Source organism: Seriola lalandi, unplaced genomic scaffold (genome assembly GCF_002814215.2).
Source record: "Seriola lalandi dorsalis isolate HSWRI2012SDOR001 ecotype SW California unplaced genomic scaffold, Sedor1 jcf7180002054931, whole genome shotgun sequence".
Taxonomy (NCBI): Eukaryota; Metazoa; Chordata; class Actinopteri; order Carangiformes; family Carangidae; genus Seriola; species Seriola lalandi.
In genome coordinates, this window is record NW_019525483.1 from 794,616 (window position 1) to 821,368 (window position 26,753).

The window sequence follows — 26,753 nt, forward strand, 5'->3', positions numbered from 1 at the left end:
GAAGGGGGGGGTGATGGTGGGGGAAGGAAGGAGATATAGAAAGAGAAGGGAGAAAGAGAAGCACATAGCAATGGAGGCTCATGTACTTCAGGGACTTCTATTAAAATTCACAACATGGCTGTTGTCACACAGTTTATAATAAACAGAAAACGAGTATGGACTTGCATATATTCACTCCTACATACACGTTAAACAGTTAACTGTAACTTGTAAATTCAATGCTTTGGTCTTTTTGTGGCATGATACAGAGCTGACAGCCTCTCAGTGGTTCTTGAGCAAGTATTTTTCAGCCTTCCTGACAGCACTCGGTGAAGCCAAAACTGTTGGCCCACAACAGGAAACCTATGGCCTGTGCTATCAGGAGTGGCTTCCTTCACACGCCATAATGCTGGAGTCATAATTTCGGGCAAGGGTTCGCCCATTTCCTGCTGCAAGAGGGAAACACTTGCCTATCCTTTTCCCCAGGGGAGCGCCCATCCCTGCAGCGGTGACGACACCCATTTCTGAGGAGAAGGAAGTTACCGGTGGACAAGGGGAGGCTGGGGAGAGAGAGAGAGAGAGAGAGAGAGAGAGAGAGAGAGAGAGAGAGAGAGAGACACTGACCTGGTCTGGCTGCAGCTCAAGTTCTTTGTTGACAGGAGCAGTTTGGCCAGGCAGTTTAATACATTAGGTTTTCAGGTGGGTTGTAGGAACCTGAGAAGAGTAAACTGATCCTGTGTGCATTATTTATATGTGTGGCTGATTAAATGACACAGGGAATGTTACAAACACTTCAGAAAAAGACAGACTGTCATGTGACACTCTGGTTATCTCATCACATTTCACATCCTCTGAGCAAATTACCTGCAACAACAAGGAGAAAAACATCTTCTCCACCTTGTTTGTGCAACACCATATTTAGTCACAACATTTTCATGATCCTCAATTTAGATCCCAATTAAGAAGCAAGCTCTCATTTTAAGTGTTTCAATATTTCAGTATTTCAGACCTGGAATCTACACTATTTATTTTTCACTGTTACACAGTGGCAACAGGGGCGATATCCAAGATGTTATATACCCACACCCAACCAAAAGCCAAGTCTCTAAACTGTTTTATGTACTTACCTTTGTTTTATTTGTCAGATTTTAATCTTTTCAAAAATAGTTTTTGTAAATTTCTCTAAATCAATGACATGGTCCTCAGGAGTACTAATTACGCTTGCTCTCATGCATCGTCATGAACACGTAGCAAAAATAACAACAAACATGCAGGTGATAGAGCAATATAAGACTTTATGTTTAGAACTATTCTGCTATCACTACATGTAGACATGCCTCACGCCGTGATTACAGATGAGTTCACTGATTAATAATAATTCATAAAGTCTATTTCATCTTCATAAGTAAGCTGTTCAGCTAAGGTGATACATCCTTGATGATGAGTGTGGTACAACCATGGACAGTGTTCGCAAGGGGCAATAGGGCTATAACCACAAACCATTCCTCCTCTGTCATATCAAACTGCAATATAGTCAAAGGTTATAGTTGGTCACCTCTCAGAGACTGTAGTAAAAACAGTTTACATGAATCATATCTCAAAGCAGCATGTCCGACAAGCTGGTAAAAAAGGCTGGGTCTGTGCTTGGCAGGAGTCTGGACTCACTCAGGACTGGTTCGGAGCGATGCATGCAATGTAAGATGGAAGCCATCTTGGACAATACCAACCATGACCAGGACAGAAGCAGCTACAGCTGCAGCAAACGTCTCATCTCACTGCGCTGCAGAACAGAGAGGTTCAGGAGATCCTTTGTTCCCACTGCCATCAGGCTATACAACACCTCAGCCAAAGGTGGTGGACTAATCTAATTATTATTGTTTATTTATTATTAACTGTTATTGTTATTATTATTATCAACAATAAGCTAATGGACACATGAATATCCCCTAGGGGATAAATAAAGTATCTATCTATCTATCTATCTATCTACGGTATATGATGTGGCTCATTGACAGAAGAGTCACATGCACAGAGTCCACACAATCTCCCCTGCGTGCGTGTGTGTGTGTGTGTGTGCGTGTGTGTGTGTGTGTGTGTATGTTTAGACACTTTATTTATTTATTTGCTTGTTAATCGAAGGTGTCATAACGGTATTCCGTATCATTCCAGCCCACTTTAACCCCTGCTGCTCTTCTATGGAAATGATCTCATTCTTAGTCATTATTAAAAGCTTTAAATGTAAAATATCATAGTAGTAAGTGAAGTAAGTTCACTGTAACATCTGTATCACATCTGAATATGAATATATTCTATAGGGCTTGACATGGAGAAATAATTGAGCCACAGTGTTCTGGAGCATCACTACAGAATGATGCAGAGTTAGACACTAAAGTTGTTTCATCTGCTGAAGGGGGATTGTTCTCTGTGCTCACCTTAAATCTCAGGTGCAGATGCACAAGATGATGTTTTGACCTGACAACTTGGAAGCTAATCATGGTCCAAATTACACAGGTATGATGTGAACAACTACAGTGCACATACACTGAGGATCTGAGGTAGATGACATTTTGTGTAAAACCTTTGAAATCTTAAAACCAGTTTCTAGCATATTACCAATGTAAAAATAATCGCTCTCAGCTGCACTTCACAGTAACTGGCGGGTTCAGGCGACCCCTCCACTCTGCGTTGTGTGGAGAATGAGGAGCAGGAGGCTCGCTGATCCTTGTGTGCCGCGGGTTATTGTCTGAACAGGAACAGAATATGTACAGATCAGTCAAACAGGTGGCGCTCACACGGCTCACTACAAAGAACAGCATGTTATTTTAGCTCAGAGGCTAACTAGCTAGCTTAGAGAGGGCGATATGACATTATTTGAACATTTCACCACTTGAAAAGCACAGCGACTCACCTGTGACTTCTCATGAACATTTCTACATTCACAGTGCACATATTTGTTCATACATTGTACATACAGACATTAATACACAATGTCTGGACATGAAATCATGGCAATTGCAGCAAATGGAGTCACATGTTATACAAACTGTTACGCAAAGAGCCGTGATGAGCGGCTCAACAAGTGAAATCACAATTGGACATCGTTCCCATATTGCACTCAGTGGAGACATTCAACTGGCACCTCCCAACAGGTCTGGTTGTGAACAGTGACGGGAGGTAATGCGTTGATGTTATTGCAGGTGATGGAACTAAACAGTTCTTCAGCCTTGACATCTGCTCTATTTACTGAAAACACCCTCTGGTCACTTTCAGCCGCAGAATGTGGAAACTTGGCTGTCGCTCAAACCCATTTTTAATTCCAGGCCCAGCCCTTCTTTGGCTCCTGAAAAAAAGTACAACAGTGACCTTTGACCTTAACTACATTGAGACCCTCTTTTTCTTTTGGTCCTGCCTGCAGGGAAGAGATGGTTGGCTGGATGCTTTCACACCCACACTCTGACCTTTGAGCCACAGTAATTTCAAGATCTTTTTTTGGATTCAGAGTAGTCGGAGCGCTTCCTCCTGGTGAGCAGACACTATAAACATTGTTAACACAAGCCCACTCCTCACACTTCATATCCTGTCTCTACCCCACCCTGCTTGCTATTGTCCTCACACACAAACATTTCACTGGGCTGTGCCTCAGTCCACCTCTGCAGTCACTGTTTTCACTTAATCAGAAATCACCTCATCCCTCCATACTGTGGGAAAGTGTGTGTGCGAGAAAAATGTGTGTGTGATTTCCCTCTGATGTGAGCACAGTTCACATATCCTGTTCCTACCGGGAGAGGCAGAGGGTTATTTTTTATCCTCACTTCCTCTTGTTTTACAGCCAGGTGGAGGGTGGGTGATATCACAGCCGCTAGTGTGGAAACAAGATAGCAGAGCTTGATGAAAGTCTGCAGATCTCACTGCTTTTCTTTCTTGCTGCTAAAGTGACTTTACTGAAAGAACAAGACCTAGAGTCCAGAGCTGCTCCGCTGTCTATGTGAGGCTACACTGGTATTTAAGCACTAATGCCAGCTTACTAACACATTAGCAATGATAATGTTAACATGCAAACATTTGCCAATTAGCACTAAACACAAAGAACAGCTGAGGCTGATGGAATTGTCAGTTTTACAGGTATTAAGTCATAAAACTGCATCAGTACCATTCAACAGCTAGTCACTTATACCTTTTTCATGACAGACATTCTGACTTGTCAAAGCAGGAAAAGCATGGGTGCAATTAATAACATTAACAATGGCTGCATTCCACTGTTAATGTCCAAGGTGAGCCAGTTCCAGGACTCTGGTATTGTGCGTGCTCATGGCTTACTGAGACACCGGAGCCATCATCATCAGTGTTACTTCGACAAGTCAAAAGGGTCGATATAAGACAACAGCGTCATAGGCCTTTTTCACAGTAAACATCCTGACCTATGAAAAGCACAGTAACATTAATGGCTTGTCTCAGTAAGTCATGACAGTGTGACAGTGAGTCAACATGAACCAGGACCCTGAAATTGCAGCAGCTTAATGGAATTCAGCCATGGTTCATTTTATTATTCACACTGTGATATAGTGACTTTCGGTTTTAGTGTGTCTTATACATGCACATCAACATGTAGACTACATTTGCAGAGTTACAATGAACTGTCCCATTGAATGTGTCTTTACATTAGGACCACATCTAGAGTAATGTGTCCTTTCTGCAAACTGACAGCACTGCCCCGATGGCAAAAGGTACATGAAAATATTATTAGATTGATGGCTTATGATTAAATTATTGTTGAATAAAAATGAATAAATAAAGTAATGCACAATAAATGTCACATTAAGAATAAAACAGAACTTAAAGTTCCACTGTTCCATCTTCAATGACAAAAGATAAGCCTCAGAAACACTTGTGACATGGATTCCCCTCCAGATACTGTAAAGTTGTTCAAATATGATCATTTACCTCAGTCAATCATGTGATCTCTTTACATCACAGCTGATTCTGGTGGATGTTAAATCACATGACCAGAGAACCTGTAGAAAACTTTGACCCATCCTCATCCATATATTCTTCTACTGTGTCTCCCAGGAGGTCCCAGAGCCCCCACTAACCCTGTGGCCCCCCCCAACTCTCAGTGCGATGTGTACAGTTACCTCAGCTGGCATACTACCTAAGCCCAGACCTGCTGTTGATTAATCACATTCATTTAGTGATTTAGTGAAATAATGACAGTTGTAAACACAGCCCCCCTTCAAGATGTTGCTTCAAGATCATGTAATAAAGCAAGACATACATACACACATATACATACACATACACACATACATACATACACACATATATACACACATATACATACACATACACACATACATACAAACACACATACATACACACATATACACACATATATACACACATATACATACACATACATACATACACACATATATACACACATATACATACACATATACACATACATACATACATACATACAAACATACAGACAGACACATACATATACAAGTGTGTGAGCATCAGGCTTTCCCTAATCCCAATCTAGCCTCTGAGGGAAAGACAGAGAGAGAGAGAGAGAGAGAGTTCAAGATAATGTGAACCAGGAATAGCATTCAAAGTGTGTGATGTCATACTTCCCTACTGCAAGTGAGTCCAGTTCTTCCTCTTTCATCTTACCCATATACTGGACTTTCCAGCCAGACTCTGGACACAACACTCACTGGAAACTGTCCTCTTTCATGAGACTGAAAGAAACTAGCCTTCAGGGATTTATACAAGAACACAATGATTGTGAAATTAAATCCACTAATGATGGTGCATTGTTTTGTCTGAAGGGCTGGTGGCAAGGAAGAGCTAGCAAATATAAAGAGAGTGTACTTCCCTGATTTTGACAGCAGAGGGGGCTAAAGTCACAGTGAGCACAAAATAATCCATTTTCAACAGGAGATTTACACACAAACACAATCTGTAGCACTGGACTGGTAGTTTTCATTATCACAAAGGTCAGTGATATTTTTAATAAGACTTCCTTTGCCAGTTTCACTTTGGTGCCCATTTACACACACGTACATAACAATGGAGATAGACGTGCCACCTACCAGTAATTGAAAAAGAAAAAAAGACTGATGGGGACATCTCAAAAATGAACTACATTGTTGTGCGTAAGTATAGTGGCAATATAAGAACATAATAATCGGAGCTCAACACAAGCATGACTACCAGCTTCAAGTTCACGAGAGATATGAGAACAAGATGTTTGGCTTCTTCATTTCTTCCTCAGGTGTTTTACTGTTCATAAGCAGTTGTGATAAACACACCTCATAGAATTCCTGTGTCAGATGATCCACTGTATTTTCCTGCTAGCAGAAGCTAGTGTGGGATAATGCTAAGGCCTCACATTAGCCAGTGTTTTCTTTTTAACTTGTGGAGCTCTCCTGTACACAGTGTTCATACATTTTATTTATTTATTTATTCGTTTAACTTCCGGCTTGAAAATAAAATTATGACAACAGGAGATCCTGTTTGATTTTTTGGCAGCATCCATTCACTAACTTTATGAGACTAGATTGAAGAAGAGAGCAGGAGATAAAGGAGGATGATGATGCTTGATGCCCAGTGCTGACACTGCAGATGTGGCGTACTGATGAACATCCATCATAATGTTGGATTTAATGGGGAGGCTCTTCTGAAAGAGTTTGATGTAACGTTCAGATGCTGAATGAACTTCAAATTAGTCAGAATATTGTCTCGTGGCTTTTTTTGATTGTTTATCGTAGCAGCTTGGTTTGGTCTTGCTGTTGCATATTGTTATTACCATCTTTAGTAGTTAGTTAGACAATTGTTCTTCTGATGATGATGATAAATGAGGGAATCTGTTGCTTAATGTCGACTTTTACTGCTCCTTTCTCTGGGATATTTAATATGTAATAGTTTATTGTAGCCTGTTATTTAACTGCTGCTTTTTTTTTCAGGCCTGTTGGTTTGTTTTTGAAGTTGTTTTTGAATCTTGTGCCTGTGATGCTGCTGTTAAGGTTTGTCGGATGACTGGACTGGCAAGTCGTCCAGTCATCCGACGAACCTTAACAGCAGCACAACTTTGTGCATCAAAACTGCTTGTCACGCTCTTTAATGTAAGTGGCAACATTATTCAAGCAGATCATTTTTAAACTGCTCTCAAAACATGAATTTGCCTCAGATATTTATCTTCAAGAGCCACACACAAATGATTACAGTTTTTCTAAATCGCTTTGATGCAGTTCACACGTCAGAGACATCATTCTCATTAAACTTTTCTCAAAACCTTTCATGTATTTCTCATTAAATCACCTGTGGAAAAGAAACTTATCAATCAAAACCTTGTTCGTGTGTTGAAAACATGCAAAGTCAGTCAATCATTTCAACATTGTCACTAATGAATAATACCTTTTCACCAGCGCTTTATATATTATAGGGCAGCAATCCATTCTCAGTAAAACCTACCAACACAAACGGAAAAGCAGAATCACCTGTGTAGCTGCTCAGTGAAGGTGGGAACCAGCTTTTTGGTCTTTTCTGTTTTTATCTATTTATTTATTTATAGCAATAGCAAATGTAGTCTGATTTACAGAGTAGTGTTGCTAATGTCTCATACTAAAATTGTTCCATATTGTCCATTTACACCTCAAAGTGTCCCATCCAACCTCTATAGGAAGTCATTGTTTTTGCTCAACTTTCCAAACACAGTGACACAAGTGAGTCACTAGAGGGAGGCATAACAAAAGGGTTAGGGTTAGGGTGGATTAGAGGGGATATTTGACTCATTTATTCAAATTATGTACAAATGTTTACAAACTCTGGATGCCAGGCATGTTGCTTTCCCTTAAACAGATAATGTGAATCTTTACAGGACTGTGTAATATTCATGTTTTGGATGTTTTAAAGCATCTTTCACCAACGTCAGTGTCTGAGGAAAGCCTGAGGAAGTAGTTCTATGTAACCATTTAAAAAAACCCTATCATTTCAGTGCATCTAAAATAGAAAACTCCCCAGGGGCTGCCCAGGAGCTCCCAATAATAGAGGGCGTGGCGTCTATGAATGACAGCAGGGTGCCTTCACAGTGGGCTAGCTACTCTGTGTCCCCTGAGCTAATCCCAGTCACTGAATGTGACCTTTCCTCTGTGTTTGAGGTGTTCGTGGCTGTGCTTCCTCTGCGGTTAATTGACTTACAGAAGGTGAGTGAAATTCTAGTATTATTCTATTTATATGATAGCACAACTTAGCAGGTATCTGTGTCTGCACTCACCATACTGGGCTTGTTAAATTAGTTTATTAAATAGCTAATTAGCCACCAAATGAATAAGCCTTGGGTTAGCCTTTGATACCTGGACACCCAGCTGTACTAACGATGCTAATGGGAGTGGAGGCTTGCCACAATTATTAAACCTTTATTCACCGTACTTATACACATTTATTTGTGAAAATGCAAAAAGGGACATTTCACTGCATTTTTATGCATTTGGACCGCATCAGACCAGGTCCAGATCTAAAACCACTACACTCAGACTTGTCAAATGTGGTCCAGATGATCCCAGAGAGGATAAAGACTCTTTAAAACACAGTTTCTGATTTGTTAAACTTGTATCCTATTTTTGAAAATGCAAATAGGATAAAGGTAGATGACACAATTGAATCAACACTGCTTTAACAGTTTCCACAAAAACTAAACATTGCAACCTATGAAAGAGGATTTATTGAAAGCATGTTTCATTTTATATATATATATATATATATATATACATATATATATATTCCACCACATTAGCAGTTCAGTGATGTCAGCCTAGCATTGGTTCAGATTAGAGCCTATTAGAACTATCAAGATTCTAAGTAACTGGAGACAAAACTCGTTTATGTACTCCACATACAAACATTGTAGTGTTTTTTTGTCCAGTAGAAACGCAGTTTACTCTGATTTGTTGATGTTGTGGGTATTGAAAGTGACAAATCAAAGAAGCAAAGACATCAGCCAATGTCCCCGCCTCCAAAGCTCCAAAAGTCAACTTTGCGAGTGAATGAGTGTTGAGATGTGTGACTGCAGATGTGCATGCAAAGCAGAAATGCTCCCTTGTGAGGATACTGCTCTGTGTGCTCATGGATTTAATATGTGTGACTTTTGAGGCTAATGAGACACCATATTTTTGTTAAGAATGTTGATTCTCTCAGAGTTTGAAAATAGCGCACATTTAATGTTCCTCCATATTCTAAACCACATACCAAACCCCATAAAGGCTTCACCTCCCGCCACAGGCTGAGTGGTTCTCTCTGTCCACGGCCTGCACCAACATCAGCTCAGATTTGTATATTTACTGTGCAGTGCTTTAGTTCAAACAAGTCTGTCCCGAACTGAAAACTAGAGTCATACACACACGTATACTCAAATGAGGGGTGTGTGTTTATGTGTTAACTGGAGTGGCCCACAGAGAATCTATTCATGCAGCATACAGTTTGTACCCACACACACGCACACACGCACACACAAACACACACACACACACACACACACACACACACACACACACAAACACAAACACACACACACACTCCCTGAGCCTTATAAAAGACTAAAACCAGTGTGTGATGCAAAGTAGGTGTGAGGTCAGGCACAGCAAACTGTGGTGTGTTTTCCACTCTGGAGCTGGCTCACAGGAAAGGGGCAGTGATTTTGGGGGAGCTGTGCCTTACTGAGACACAGTGTTATGTTCTCCCAGACAGAGGGGGAGGAAAAGGAGGGAGGAGGAGGATGGAGGCGGAGAAGAGGTACAGGCACATTACCCCAGATGAATCACTCAGAGCAAGGACTCCTTGCTCTGAGTGATAGTTTTTGACCTGATGCTCTGTCTGGACTTCTGCCTGCCCGTCTGGAGTGAATCCATCCTTTGGATCCACTGTTTGCACCTTTGTTAGAAACTGTGGATACTGACTGAGAGGCAACATGATTGACTACGGTAAGTCGGAATTCCACTACCACTAACAATGCTGAAGGGTCTTTAACAGGGATGTTTTATTAGTGCAAGTCCATAGTTATCTGAACCACATGTCTCTCAGACTGGAGTCCAACTTGACATGTATGACTATAAAGATTGTATGACAGGAAAGTAAGAGAAAAAATGTTGCTTCTGAAGGAGAATACACAAATTACATAAGACTGTGTAGGTCCATTCCAAGGCGACCTTTTAGAGCACAAATAGCCCAGCGAGGCAAGCACAGGATGGACATGGATTCCTCTCCACGCTTCCCACAGCCAAGCTTATGGTTACTGACAGCACACTGTTGTCATTCCACACTGACACAACAGAGGCCGGACCAGTGGAACCTCGCTTGAGAGTGTGAGATCGTTTGCATAACAAGAATTCAAGATCCGTCAAGCCAAAAAAAAAAAATCTCTATAATAATCTCTACGATGTGTACACATTGTCAAAGTGGTGAATTACTCATTTGCAGCGTGACTGAGAGGTTTTCCTTCCAGGTGGCTCTCTCGGTTGTTATAGGTCCCGCTCCGTCGCACAGACTGGAAAAATCCCCAGAGAAAACTCCAAACAACACACACGTTGTTTCGGCCGTGTAGCAACTCCACCCTCTGCTTTCTCTTAATCAGGTTCTGTCAGGCTGGTGCTCCTGCCTCGCTAATGCTACAGGCAACAAGTATGGTTTCTCTGAGGACATGTAGCTACACATTCTCACACACACACACACACACACACACACACACACACACACACACACATATATATATATATAGATATAGATATATATATATATACATATGCAAACATGTATACACACTGTTAATTCAGCTTCTATCCTAAACACACACTTCATGACCCACGCTACGGTCTTTTCTCCTCCTCCCCCCAACTTTTCCTCTTCCTCCATGTCTTCATACTAAACAGTGTTACTGCTGTGTGCCATTACATCAATAGAGCAGTGTGTGTCAGAGGAAAGTTGGACTCACTCTGTACTTCTGCTAACATCACAGGAGGTAGTCAGCATCTTCAAGGCTCTGAAGCAAGTGGTTTTTATGAATCTATAGGCTTTAAATATACATATTAACCAACGACAGTTCCACCTGATCTTATGTATTTATTTATGATAAATGACCATATTAATGTGCTGAAATATAGTGGTGTGGAACTAGTAAATAGAACATATTCTGTAGTTTGGAAGACTTGTAACATACTGAAGTACATTATCTCAGTAGATGTACTCCCTAAATTACTATGTATTTTTAGTAGTGTGCAAGTTCTGCCAGATGGCTGCTCAAATTCAGAAATAACATTTGTGTTAGATCTGCAGAACTCACCTGCAGCTCCAGAGTTTTTCACCGAATTCAAAGATTAGAACTGAGAACAGACATAGAACTGCTGCAGGTCTGACCTGGTTTTATCTAATTGGACATTTGAATGTATATTCACATATTCTCATATGTCTGAATCATTGGTTTAGAGACAGTAGGTAGGATTGATTTCCATCCTACCACTGTAAATGTTCCCACTGTGCTGGCATACATCCAGCTGGATAGCGTATCAGTCTATGAAACAGAGGAGAGAGAGATGGAGACTATGGGGCTTAGAGGCCTCCAGCATAGAGATCCATGTCTCTGTTTCCTGTCTATCTGGCCAACAAAACAGCAGACTAATGCTTCATAATTACTAACACACTTCCAGGATCACAGCCACCGATTCACCAGAAAGGCAAGTCTTTCTTCCATGCTCAGTCCCTTGAACCTGGGGGTTATTACTGATGTATTTATTTATTTGGTTATTCAGATGTCTGTTTACCCCATTTTTATTTCATTTAGCATCATTTTAGTGTCATTTTAATTTGATTTTCTTAATTTCCTTTCTTCGTGGTTGAGGTCAGTTGTGGTCGTTCAATAGAGGGCGCATGCGCAGCTTAATTCAGGGTGGGCAAACTTTCATCCATCCCTCCGTTTTCTGCTGCTTATCTGGAATCATGTCGTGGTGGAAGCAGATTAAGCAAGGTAGTCAAATCCTAGGGCATTCTTAGGGGAGATGAGATATATAATCCCTCCAGTGTGTTCTGGATCAACCCCAGGGTCTTCAATCCAATGCAAGGTGCCCAGGAAGCATCATGATCAGATGATGGAACCATCTCAACTGGCTCCTTTCGAATAGTGGCTCTACTCTTAGCTCCCTCTGGATATCTGATCATGGATATCTACCAGGTTCAGCCCAACCCACAAAACTTTTTTTTGTTTTCTCCGTCAAGCACATGAAGTGCCCAGGCTTTCTGCCTCTCTCTCTCCCTTCTCCTTCTCTCTCTCCTCCCTGTTACTCTCTGCAGCTGTAGAACCTGGATCTGCAACTGCAAACCACTTACTGCCCCATGATCCTGTTTAGCACCTGCTGCTAAACCTGCTAAAATTTACCATAGCTAATAATGATAATTATTAATGCTATTAACTGGCATTTTATCAGTAGGAGCACTACAGTTGGCATTACATTACTAGTGCTGTTACTGCCGCTGCTATCACTATTATTAATATTGCTATCATTGCACGTCTTTTCCTCTGTGCCATCTCTCGCTCTCTCTCTCTCGCTCTTTCTCTCCAACCCAACCCAACCAGCCGAGGCAGGTGACCCCCCACCCTGAGTCTGGTTCTGCTCCAGGTTTCTGCCTCTTAAAAACAAAATCTTTCTTTGTCACTGTCGCCCAGTGCTGCTCTTGGTGGGAATTGTTGGGCCTCTGTAAATAATATTATAAAGAGAAGGTCTAGACATGCTCTATTTGGAAAGTGCCTTGAGATATGTTTGTATTTGGGATATAATTTTTCCAGTCACTACCAAAGCTTAAGACCATGGGTGAGGACTGGAACAAGGCCCGACTGATAAATGAGCTCACTCATGAGCAAGACCTGAGATACTTAGACTCCTTCACTTGAGGCAGCAACTGGCTCACAACCCAAAGGGAACAATCAACCATTTTTCTGGCAGACAACCCTCGGCCTCAGACTTGGAGGTACTGACTCTCATCCCAGCCTTTTCACACTTAGCTGTAAACCATGTCAGTGCATGCTGGGGGGTCACAGTCTGATGAAGTCAACAAAACCACATCAACTGCAAAAAGCAGAGAGGCAATTCTGAGGTCCCCAAATTAGACACACTCCTCTCCCCACACTGCAGCTTGAGATGCTGTCCATGAAAATTAAGTTTGTGCTTATGCTTCTCAACGTGGTCTTTGCAGTGTGATACCCTGATAATTAAACCACACCCTCTGGTCCCCCTTTTTAAATACTTTTTATGGCAAGATAGCAGAACAATGTCCAGAGACTTCAGCATCTCAAAGCAAATCTGATCAGCACCTGATGTCTTGCCGCTGGGGAGTGTTTTGACTTCATCACCTCTGCCAGAGATATATTCTACAAACTCTGTCTCCTCCTCAGAGGGCATTGTGGTTGGGTTCAGGAGTTACTTACTCATTCCACCGCCCAACTAGATCCTCAGTCAGAGTTGGCAGTGCTTCTACCATACTGAACACAGCTTGGACCAAGCCCTGGTTTCCCTTTCTGAGTCATCTGATGGTTTGACAGAACTTCTTTTAAGGTAACTGGAAGCTTCTCTGCTGCTCTTTATACCCAAGTGTCCAAGATATACAGTTGCGGATGATAAGACCACAAAGTCGATCATCAATCTTAGACCTAGGGTGTTCTGTACCAGGTACACTTGGAATGAACCATCCTTTAATTACAACTCCAGAAAAGGAGAGATTCCAGCCCCTCTCCGGGAGTTTGGTCCCAGAGCTCCTGCTGTGTGTGGAGGTGAGTCCAAAGTTGCTACTGCTCCACCTCCTCCCCAACTCCGACTCCTTCCCCACCGGAAAGGTCGTATTCTATATCAATATAGTCTACAAAGCCAGGGATCAGCACGTTCGGGGTTCCCTTACCTGCCATCCAGCTTGCATTGCAGCCAATCCCAATATCCTTTGCAGGCCCAAAGGATGGTGGCTCCATGTAAGTTTTTTGGGCTGGGTCAGGTCCGGCCACCAAACGCTCACTAGTGAAACCCCCTCCCAGGTTTGGCTCCAGGAGGGAGCCCCAGTGTAGGAAAATTTATATTATTTAATATCTTTAATGAATGCCGCCAAGACTCTCTCAATCAAAACAATAAAAAACAAGCAAAAAGCATTTTTCCCATAAAACTCCATTATAACAGATGTCTGTAAAACTGTTGACAGGACACTTCCAAGTGAAGCCAAGATGGACTTTTTCTGTTGAGATGTGAAGTGTATTTTGATTAAAGTGAACACCATCCTCGAGTCCAGTATCCGGATGCTATAATACATCCATGGATTGAGTCACTTTTTGTATGCAGTTGCATATTTATATTGCTTTAACTGTCACAGCAGCAGTACAGTTTAATTATTGAGCAGAAAAGTACAATATGACAACCAAGTCAAATATTTTATTACATGTATGAAAAACAGGAATAAGCATTGATGTTGAATTTACATTTTTAAGTTTAAATAAACTTTTAGTCCTTTTAGTTTGATTAATTTTCTGGAGGATCCCTCTGTAGATTACATGGCCAAGAGCACCAACGGCTACTGGCTGACATGTAGATAAAACTGAGAGCTGACTTTCTGCCTTGTGGTCAATGTTTGAACAAGTCTGTTATATTTCACCTGCATGCTGTAATATTCAGAGCACAGAGGGGTATTTGTCAGCATATGGGCTACCACATCTCTGTAACATAGCAGCAAAAGCCTGTTCAGTCTTGGTACAAGCTACGTGCATATTACATATTCATTCACCACAAGCTCAGTGTTTCCTTCTACTGAACTGGGTGCAAAATTTGCATTATAGCAGACAGAATTATCTTTCATCCAGAGCAACATCTACGCTATTACTGCAAACGTCTAGACCAGGATAAAGCATTTTATCTTACCACTAAGAGTTCTCCTAAGTCACACTAAATTTCTAACTTAAAGTTTTCTCCTACATCCTCTTCACAAAGCTGCTGAAAACAACTTTTACCTTTACTACTTACTCCTATTACTCCTATTACTGCAGTAATAATAAAAAAAATCTGTCCATTAAGATCAGCGACTCGTGTTTAGATCCTGGACACTGTGCAACAATGTCTACAGCTGTACAGGCAGCATCAACACAACCTGTGTGTTGATGGTGTGATCTTGTTTTCCTGTTTACAAACCCCTCCTCCTCTTGTGATGGTTCAATCATTTTAACATGCTTCCATCTCTGGCACCGATCACAGCAGGTAGACCGACCATGAAGCTGCTTTACTTCTCTGGAGGTGTTGAACATCTAAAGGAAATCGTATGAATTGTTCTATGATGTGGGTCTACAGAGACATTTATTGTTTGGTGAATAGATCGCCTTACAGAAGGCGGAGTGATCTCCAAGTTGTCAGAATTGCATAGTTGTATTTTTTCTGTTGCCAAGTAACGCAGCGTTTCCAAACCCTTACGTTCCGCACTGATCGTATTGTTTCAGTTGGAGATGTTATTGCAAAACCCTCACAAACTCCACAACGATCATTATTCCCTCATGATTGAGTCATATCTTTTAAGTAATTCAGCATCGTGTAAGGTTTCCAGAACACTGTGACATGGAATGACAGCAGCTCTTTAAGATTCTTTGTGATTTGGTCTTAGTGAGTTAAGAGTCCTCTAGACTACGTGCTAGTTAGGAACTACTTTGTGAATATGAGCCCTGGTGTTCTCAACCTTTTTAGTACAGCTGACTATGGCCTATGGGTTAGGGAAAGTATATCATGACTGGGACTGGGAACAGTTGACATAGTTTGGATGATATATAACACAGGAAGTTGGGCCTTTTATCTACCCTGCCTCCTCGGTGGAAACTCTCAAGCTCCCTTATAAATGTAAATCATCTTTGATTGACTGGGGTCCAACATATAGTCTGGTATGCTTCTCAGCCAAGTCAGGACAAGAATAGATGACTCTATGATGATGTAATCTGATACAGTGACTATCTCAAAAGAACAAAATAACATGTCCTACTGATCCCCACCTGTGCAATGGTTCACCCTTTTTTGAGAGGCCTATTTTGCCTAATTCCCAAAAACTAAACCTTCAGCAGCCACAAAGGTCGACCCACGTCATTAATGTTCAGTCAATGTGAAATGATTCCAACCAAGAAAAGTGCGAAAGCCTTGTGCATTCTAAGCATCAACATCACACACATCTGGAGACGTGCTCAACCTTCTGATTGTGAGGTGGCTGGGAGAGATGATAGCAAGATAATGATGTCAGACCAGAGGCTTTATAGCCTCTGCACATTGTTTACTAAGAGTTCATCGCAAATGTGAGAGGCCATCTACACTAGCATGTATAATGCATTTGAGGGGTCGTTCTATAGTGCTCTCTGGAGTGTGAAGCGTTGATGTGTACAGACCACCATTCACTCCAGCCCATTAATGGCTCCATGGCAAACACCATTATCTCTTCTCACATACTATAGATTATGTAAACCTTAAAATATGAATTGAGCTAAGAGTGAGCCTGTATTACCTCATCAGCTGCTGCGTTTGTGTCCATGTCCTTTAGTGATTTCAGATTTGGCATGCCATTGTGTGTGTGTGTGTGTGTGTGTGTCTCAACAGCAGTCTGATTAAATTGCAGTCATGAGGACTGAGAAAAACGCTGTCATTTTTTTTCAAAGCTGGGAAAGAAAAGCGCTTTTATTTCAGTTAGCCTCCACAATTGCCTCAGCAGTTTCTCAGAACACTTACACACACGGATGCAGTCAGACTGTCCTAACTGAATTTTCTAATTGCTCTCCAGAGCGTCCCTCTCCATTAGGCTTCGGGCCGGCTGGGAGGAGTGAGCTCCAGGCACACACATATACACACACACTGACGGCCATGCCTCAGAGATACTCCCACCAGAGGAGGAAAGCCAGCACAGCGGCTGCTAGGAGGATGGAGAGAAGACACAGGGACCAGGGGAAAAGCAGCATAAACAACTCAAGCGGCAGCCACAACCACCGCTCCAAGAAGCTGGCCATGCTCTCCAGGTACCAACAGCAGTCAGAGGCTTACACCGAGAGCTGTACAGAAAGCTCAAGATGCATAAAGTTAGGTTACTTACCATTTTATTGGCGTGTAGCCGTCTTTATAGGCTGATGTAAACCTTTATTGATTGAGTTTTGCCTCATGGCGACTAGAAATAATAGTTTGAGTATTTTTTTATTTCATTTTTCTGTTCTGATGCGGTCTCGCAGGATTGCCATTTATGTTACTGAATACCTGAAACTGACTTTCTGACTTTAACTGACCCTGTCCAGGTCCCTGATCCTGTGTCACTCTAAGACGAATGATGACTGTGTAGAAGAGAGGCATGCTGGGGAAGTGTCAGATGAGTGCAGGACGTGGGCTCCGAGCTGGAGGGCAGACGTGGCTACTGGGGTTCACACAGGGTACGAAGATACAGAGAATGGACACCACAGGACAACCCAGCAATCAGCCCTGGAGAAAAGAGGAGGCAGTAAAGCAGATGATCAGCTGCATCAGACCAACACACTCAGGGAGACTAAAAGAAGTATAAGGAGATCCTTCAGCATCAAGGTAAGACTGCAGGAGTTGGCATTAGAGCTATCATTTACATGTAAAGTTAATCTAAGCATATTTTAAATCAGTTCTAAACTCTCTCATCTCGAATCTCCTTTAAATCAGCAAGATATATAGTCTGTTTGATTGTTGATAGTTATTATTAAACCTATAGCCATGGTGGTTGGTTTGTCAGTCATCACTTTAGTCCAGACTGAAACTGTTGGACGGGCTGGTCTGTTTTACAGACGTTCACGGTTCCCGGTGAATGAACTGCTCTAACTCCTGAGCCACCGTCGCTCCAGTGTGACATTCAGAATTTACATTTCAGTTCCTACTAGGGATGTCCCAGTCAAGTTTTATTTACCACTGATCCAGATCCCAGTCATTTAATACTCCCGATCTGATTCTTCACACAGGGCAAACTTCAAATACATTAAAGTTATTCAAATCAATCCAATATGCTTGACAATTGAATAGCTCTGCAATGCATTCACTTCATGATTTTTTTGGTTATTTTTAAATCAAAAGTGGAGTTGCTCCAGTGCAGCGTGGCTAAGCAATGACAAGGGGCAATTGTCTGTGGTAAAGCCAAAAGCGGTCATGAACCTTGCTGTAAAGCTCTGATACGGCAGTGTCTGACATGTAGTGTGGAGAGGGGAGGCTGTACCATGGTTTCAAAAGCTTCAAAAGTCAGTGAAAACCTGTGTTCTCCACCACTCACTGTATTCCATTCAGTGTTTATATTTTAGGTGCCGTAGTACTGAACGCAGCTCGGTTACTACCACCTCACGAAATGCTGGCACTGCAGACATTATGTGTGGCTGTTGCTTTCACTTTCCATTTTAAGATATTTCCACACTGCAGACAGATTCGCCGAGTGCGCTCTCTGTTTACAACACCTGTGTGAAAGCTGATGCGAAAAAGAAAAAGGATCGGTCTTAGGTTCACGCTCAGTAAAGCCGATACCGATCACTTAAAAAATGCCACTGATTTAAGAGAGTGAAGTGGCCAAAGAGGCCGCTGTTCAGCAAAAGTGACTGTATGTAAACAACAGCTAATGCTGATATTTTCTGCTGAGGACAGTCTCATAATGACTCACAGTTCCAAGTCACTGCACTGTTACAATCGTGTTTCCATGCATTACACAGTAGATAGTTTAGAGTCAGTTTGATGATAATAACATGTTTCACCACACGTGGTTCCTATAGCCGTCTGTCAAATGACTGACTGACTGAAACATCTGATGTTTAACATACATTTCTAAACTGCCACAGTCATTACTTACCCAGCAACTAACTCAAACCAAAAAAGGTCACTGGTTATAATGTTGTGGCTGTTCAGTGTCTGATATCAGTGGTCAGTAGTTAATGTGATTTTAAACCTGTTCTGTAGTTTGAGATATTTTCCATGGCTTCATGGCTTGACTGTGTCAAATATACACCAATCAGCTCCAACATTAAACCGGTTACCTGTTTTAATGTTGTGGCTGAATCCTGTATATTCATATGTAGAAATCAGTGTTTGTTGTTTATCCCAACGTGCTAGTTCTGTGTTATGTACTCTGTGGGGAATGAATCTTGCCTAAATGTAATGATAATCACATGCCCTCCGTTGGTGTGTTGGTGGACAGAGAGCTGTGGCTGGCCTGAATGTTAAACATTCAGACAAAGACAGGGTTTGTTGAGCTGTGCTGTTTCTACAGTTCGCCTCATGGAACATTCCCCCAGAGTCAAATAAGGATAGACGGTCTGTCATTTATCACGCATCTTATATAAACGAGTGATAGATACCGTGGAGTTTAGATAGTGTCGAGTTTAAAGTCATTGTCTCTGCTCATGGTCACTGATACTGTGTAGTCTAGTGGTTTTCTGATTTCTGTATCTGTGGTCAGTACTGAGCTCATACTAATGTTCGAATGTTTCCATTAAACACACAGTCTGTATCTTCTGTCTCTAGGGGTCTCTCAATCAAAACAATAACAAAAGATAGCATTGGGTGACATCATGAACTAGCCTAGCATTGTGGGAGTTATTGTCTTTACCACCATTACCATAAGCTCCTCCCAGTTTGGATTCCTTCAGTGTCAGTGGTTCAGGAAATCAAACCGACCTGATGATTCTAACCATTAAAAACACTGAATGAAGCAGTTCGACATTTAAAGTCAGTGTTTGAGCGACGCTGTACGGAGGACAGAGACTCAGGGAAGAGCTGGAGCTGAGATTGATGCTAACCTTTGTTCTGATTGTTTCTCTGAAAACTTATGAAGCAGACGTTCAGCAGGTTTTTACCAGCAGCTGAATTATCCACAGAGGTGTCCTCCTCTCCATAACAAACACACCAGGGGATTAAAACCAGTAGAAACACCCAGAAAGCAGTTTACATTTAAAAAGCAGAGATTCAGCGACGCTCTTCAGTGACACAGGACAGGACGTCTCCAGCAGCTGGGAGCTGAGCTGTCTAACATTTCCTCAGCTTGTTTCTCTGATAACTTCAGATCCAGACGTCCGACGACTAAAATCCTTCATCTGGTTCAAATATAGAGCTGAAAACCACCAAGGTGTCAAAAGTGTATGTGGCTTAAAACTAGATAAAAGTCAGACTTCTGTCAGACAAACACACAGACACATTATCATAGAGGATATGATGTCACTGACAGGCAACCAATGAAACGTTACAATGATTAAAATCACAGATTTCTCTGGTTTGACAATTGATGGAATCATTTGTGATAATTTTTTAGACATTTTAATGTGGAAAAGTTACAGATTATAACTTTAAAAGAGTAGTCCATTAATGTAGCATTGCACTCCTGAAACATTGTTCACAATGGACATGTAGCCTCAAATCACTCATGCTTACTTCTTTCTAATTCCACACAACTTTCAAACTTTCAGGTAAATAATAGATTTTCATTAGTTGGAGGCAGTGTGTGTTGTTTTCAGATAGCCATCACTCATCTGCATTCTAACCTAGAGCTGGAAGACAACTGCTTTCACCTGTTATACCTTACATCATCTAAACTTGTTGTAAAGAAACATTTATTCCAAAGTTGACAACAATAGTGCGAAAGAACAAAGTTACACAGCTAAAGAGTATATTGATCAAAGTATCTGAATAAAGAAGCATTTCTTGTCTCCTGGCATTTGGCCACGTTCAAAGTGTTATTATTCACTCTTGCATGTGTGATTATCAAAAGATAATGCACTGCACAGGAGCCTTGGGACAATGTCATAGTAATAGTGTTTTCTGTTGCTTTTAATAGGGACACATACTGAAGAGATGTGAAGCAGCACTACACATTACACATCAGCTGATTGGACATACAGTGCATTGTAAAAGACATTATATACATTTGGTTATTCAGTCTATAGATAGTAATGGACTTTATTAAAGTAGTAAGGCTTTTTTTTATAACAAGTATTTACTGTCATTCTTACTAACATTTTATAATTGGCACACAACACAACAAGTGCAAATGAGGCTGATGGGAATGTCAAATATGACACAATGATGGTACTAGATGAAAAGTCAGGAGATCACCAAAGATATCACAATTCATCAGGAGGGAAAGACAAATGTCTGGACTAAAGAGATGGACCAACCAACAGCATGATCCCTGCAGCCACACTGCCTGATACGATCATGTGTTATAGTAACCAGCGACTCATGCCTAGAGTTATGTGCTAAGTCAGAAGTTACGAGGAAAAGCCAGTCTATTCTATGCTACTATAAATACATTAACCATGGACAACACAGACTGCGTGCCAATCATAGTGAACACTCTACAGCTGGATGTTGTGTACCACTTCATGGACTAAAGCCCAGGGCGATAAACAAGCCTCACTGAAGCTGAACTCAACAGTAATTTAATGGAGCAGTGTTTTCCTCTGGGGCTAATTCATGCCAGGTCGAATATAAATCACTCTTGATCACCTTCTAGACAGAAACAGTATCATTGGCTTTTATTTTGAGACTAAATCCTTTAAAGCAACAATGGTTTATGAAGGTAAATAAAGCCATGTTGACACTTCTTCTCTGAATTATAAATTCCAGTTAGAAGTTTACAATAATCATCTCAAACACAGAGACACTACAGTCTCACAACGGTCACAACAATCTGGCTTCAAATGTCACACTGACCCTTATGAGTTATTACAAAAGCAAGTTTAACAGTGATTCAGTCATTTCATACTTTTCAGTAAATTCTACCACAGTTACTGGCATAAAAGAAATACTTCTTTAAAGAACACCGCCATGGGGTCTGCATTGTATAGAAGTTTCCTGTGTGTGTGTGTGTGCGCCTGTGTGTGTGTGTGTGTGTGTGTGTGTGTGTTGTCATAGGAGAGCAGTATCTGGAGGATGTGTGTAGCTACAGGGCCTGCTGAGGAGGTGCGTGGACCACATGTGGCTGATAACAGCATCCAGACTGAGGACAAAGACGCTAATGTGGAGCCAGGGAGGAACGGAGGGAACCAACACAGGTGATTAAAGACAAAACGACAACTTTATTAATGCTTTACTCCTTAAAAATCTGCACAGAAATACACTTGGCTCATTATCAGAGTAAATGAAAGTGTAGCAGCAAAAGAAAAGCATCCAATCACCACCAAGGAAATAATGATTCATTCTACATACAGTAGGTGAACAAAATGCTGATGTCTGACATAGACCACATTTCCACCTGATATAAGTGTAACCTTAATTATTGTACACATTTGGAATATTTTAATAATAAGCCATATTCATTTGTTTTGTTTAAGTGGTGCAATATTATTCCCCCCTGCCATTGTTTGCAGGGGAACAGGTGTGAACGTGACAGTCTATTGGATGCACATGTCCTGCTAAGAGAGCAGAATAAAGTTCAGTCAACTGTCCTGCCGTGTTGGTGGTGATTATAGAAGACAGCTAAAAGAGAATTATAGCCTGCTTGTCACCAACAGTCCAGAGAGACTGGAAAACACTATCGACCAAGAAATAAGGGGTTACATTAACATGCAATCTGTATATAGATATATTATGTGGATCTCAAAAATCCATGTAAATCCAGCCGTAAACACATAGAACATAATGCTGTCAAAATGGACGAAGCAAAGGTGTAGAGGTCTGGCTCACATTGTAATTGTAGGTATAAATGATAAAACTTCACCCAGCAACAGGAGAGGTCACCTAACTCCACCTCTTCCTGCTGTCACAAGCCCCTCCCCTACAAAGGAAAAATATGTTTGGAACATGCAAGATGAGAGCCATGTGATTGACGGACAGGGCTAGATGAGCTAATGCTACCAAGAGACACATCTGGAACTGATTACTTTCCTCAAATTACCAAGCGTTTTAGCTGGTATGTGCTTGCATGTAGTTGATTTACTGATGCAGCACCTTAGCAGATAACGCTGCATCGCTTTAGTGGAAAAGTTCAGATAAACTCAACTGTTTTGTTTGTTGGATGATTGTGTTTTCTTCTCTTCTTACATGGGAGCAAGACAGCCAAACTGAAAGACACATAAAACAGCTACAAACAGCACAGCCATGGCACTTGTGTCTCTTTGTGGTCATATGATTTACTTAACAATAAACAGAGACTCTGGTCTTGTAAAATTACGACTTAATTCTCGTAATATTATGACTTTTTTTCTTTGAATATTATGATTTGTGGTTTGTGATATGTGGTTATCCAAAATTAAGAAAAGACCAAAGACTGAGATGAGTTTGGGGTAAAAAAAAATGTATAAGAACAAGACAAATCCAAGATGAAAGAATAATCATAATATTATGACTTTTTTTTTCTCGTAGAATTAAGACCAATTATTTTTCTCTTTATTTTTTTATTATGTTTTTATTCTCAAAACCTACTACTCAATGTTACCCTAATACTAACCTCAAAGTGTTTACTGGCTCACAGTCTTCCCTGTTTGCATCCATGTTTAATGCTTACATTATTTTTCTTCACTGTCTGTCACATTGCTGTGTATTATTGCCACCATCAGTGGAATAACATGAAACTGGCGGCTACATAAGTGTGTGTTACATTGCATGTCTGCACCTACATCCTCATATACATACAACACAGATGAAACTGACCCATTGTAAACACATAGCTCCATAGTGCTATGAGTGGTGGAGAACCTCCATGGGCTCAGTCCAAAGACCTTCACTGATATGGGTTTTAGTTTTCCACCACAATTCAGTGTAAAACACAAAATATATTTGACTTTATGATCGTGTGGAGCACATCAGCCGAACTCTAGTAATAATGTTTGATGAATTAATTTGAGTGTTAGTTTGAATCAGTCATGCTGTAGGTTTTGTGAACGTGTCGGTTTTTCAGCTGTGTCTGTGTGTGTTCTCTTCAGAGGCTGCAGCTTCCCGAGCCCAGACAAGCTGGCACCCTTTAACGGACAGTTTCTTAATGGCAGTGCTTGGATGGAGGGGGAGGGAGTGCGGAGCATTCACGTGAAAGCTTATAGTGAGGTAATATCAGATGTCACATGAAATGGACTCTGGTGTTACATTTGTTCCTCTTTTAAATAATGCTTTAAAAAACACCAAAACACAGCATCTCTGCGTTTCTGTGTGACGTTGTTGATGTGTTGGCTAAGATTAATAGTTATTAATGACAGTTCATCAGTTATTTTCTGCACGTACAGCTTTGACATGCTGATTTAAATCAATGCACATTACCTGGGGCCATTTTCAAAGAGACAGACTGTGACTGTGTCTTAGATAAAACAAACAGTCAGACTTCCGATAGACTGAGTCTGAATTCATCCGTTGCACAAAGCAGTTTAGTTCTTGACAATCTTGAGACGGAGTGTGGTGCAATGAATTCTGGGTAAATTGAAACTTTTTTCAAAATAAAAAAAAAAAACGACCAAGGAACCGCATTCATACCGCTCTGCTCTGTTTACTCCACACGTTTGTCTTTTGGAAGAATTCAGCAGAATGAATGAAGAGTGAAATAATAAAAAGAAAAATCTGATTTGGTCTAAAAACCCTTTCCCTTCCCTTTGATCTCTCCATAACAATGTTACAATGTTAACAATGCCATGTTTTCCTGTACGCTGTTGTTGGGTGCTACTGGTCAGCGCAGGTGTCATTGACTGTTACCATGGTAACATTGGTCTTAGACCTGAGTTAGCCTGGAGGTAAGGTGTCTAATATTTTTGTTTTTAAAATGAGTCAGTCTGTATTTGTGTGAAACAGTCTGACTAACATTAGACTGATCAATGAGCAACATGAAGACTGAACCAACACTACAGACCAGTCTGACATACATGTATCTTTGTGGAACTGGCCCCTGGTTTTTATTTGAGTGATGTGAAGAGAATTTAAAAATGTCTTATTCACAGACATAAACAGTCTTCTAGTGAGTAAGTCATAAAGGCATGGGTAAGTTTCACTATGATGCACTTATTCCTATCAGAGGGTCCAGGGACTGTCAGTATAATGAAGGTGTCTGTGTGGGTATGGCATTTTCTCATGCTACAGTCAGATTCCCAGTCTTCCCACACACACACACTGAGACACAAGGCTCTATAGAGTCCATCAGAAGTGGCAACACATGCAAAGGAATTCAAAGAATTTGAATTTGGTCAACAAAAGAGAGAAATGTGAGGAGAAGACAGTTCAGTAACATTTATATAATCTGTCAACTTCACTGGGCTCATGGAATCTCAGGAATAACACAGAGTCTAGAAGAGATATATTCCAGACAGGGACGGGAGGAATTTGGTACATTCTGACATCACTGACAAAGCTGGAACAAAGAGCAGTTTGGGAGTCTCTCCAGCTGGTCATGGAAAGTCAGGGAAATCTTATGTAATTTCCTTTTATTAGGTCTTTAGTAAAATCTTAAAAATGTAAAAATGTCATTGTAAGAAAACAGATTTAGTTAGGGTAAAAGCTGTAATCACATGTAGTGATTAACCTTTACACGAGGAACCGCTTCAATAAGAATGAGTAGCACATGCTGTCTGCATGGATATGTCATTTTGAAGCACAGGTGTTAATATTGAAAGCAGCCTGGTGTGTTCTTGTTGCTCCTGAGCAGCTGTATATTAGAGTTTGGTTCAGGTTTGAGTATTTTTGTTGCTGTGGGAGTTTTCCTGCTGGGCAGTGTAACACCTTATCATCCTGCCAGGTCATTTTTAAGAGGCTATGGAAACGTGAACAGCAGAATGAAGGAATGAAAGAATGTCTAACATGTGACGACTGGACTCAGCTGATTCTGTTTTCAGCACTGTCTCTGTCTGATTTTTTTTCTTCATAATGGCTCCCTTCAGTGATGAAGTGCCTCCTTTCACGTGGCTCCAAAGACTATTTCATAACAATACAAAGGATATGTAGTTCATGTTTCCATACATACGTGGAACTCTTAAGGTCGCATTGTATAAAGTGAGATTTCCCTGTCTTTTCCTGTCATGTCTTTTTATGCCTCCACACCGTCTGTCCGTCCCATTCTTGTGGACACAATATGTCAGTAAGGCCTTGAAGGAACTTCGTCAGATTTGGCACAAATGTCCATTAGGACTCAATGATGAACTGATTTTTCAAGTGATAAGTTTAGCTTTACTTAAAGGTACAGGCAAGAGCAGGTAAGGGTTTAGGCGAGGGGTGAAGTCAGCAGGTAGGCAGTAGTCAGTAACAGACGGGCAGGAACACCAGGCCAAAAGAGAGCAGGCAAAAGGCAAAGGCCAAAAACAAGTAAGTACAAAAAGGGCTGGAAGGCTATGGCTGGGATGGCACAATAGACAGAGGCAGAGGTGGATCGGTATATACAGTATTCTAGGGAGCTAATGAGCGAATTGCGAACAGGGGAACAGATCAGAATCAGATGACTGGAAAGGGTGGGAAGAGCTGGGGTTACTGCAGGGCAGGGTCTAAAATCACAAGACAGTGAATCACGGTGAAGCAAGATGTGTATAAGAGACAGGTCTTAGGTTCACGCTCAGTAAAGCCGATACCGATCACTTAAAAAATGCCACTGATTTAAGAGAGTGAAGTGGCCAAAGAGGCCGCTGTTCAGCAAAAGTGACTGTATGTAAACAACAGCTAATGCTGATATTTTCTGCTGAGGACAGTCTCATAATGACTCACAGTTCCAAGTCACTGCACTGTTACAATCGTGTTTCCATGCATTACACAGTAGATAGTTTAGAGTCAGTTTGATGATAATAACATGTTTCA

General features: G+C 41.1%; 1 protein-coding gene across 1 annotated transcript in view; it reads left to right on the forward strand.

Moving 5' to 3' along the window:
• Positions 1-9,807: 9,807 nt before the first annotated feature.
• Positions 9,808-26,753, forward strand: part of il16 (interleukin 16) — a 44,847-nt gene continuing 27,901 nt past the window's right edge. Inside the window, exons 1-5 of the mRNA XM_087170152.1 lie at positions 9,808-9,962; positions 16,804-17,035; positions 17,306-17,585; positions 21,912-22,051; positions 23,921-24,038. Coding sequence (XP_087026278.1) covers positions 9,950-9,962; positions 16,804-17,035; positions 17,306-17,585; positions 21,912-22,051; positions 23,921-24,038 — 783 coding nt within the window. The 5' untranslated portion in view covers positions 9,808-9,949. The remainder of the gene's footprint in view (positions 9,963-16,803; positions 17,036-17,305; positions 17,586-21,911; positions 22,052-23,920; positions 24,039-26,753) is intronic.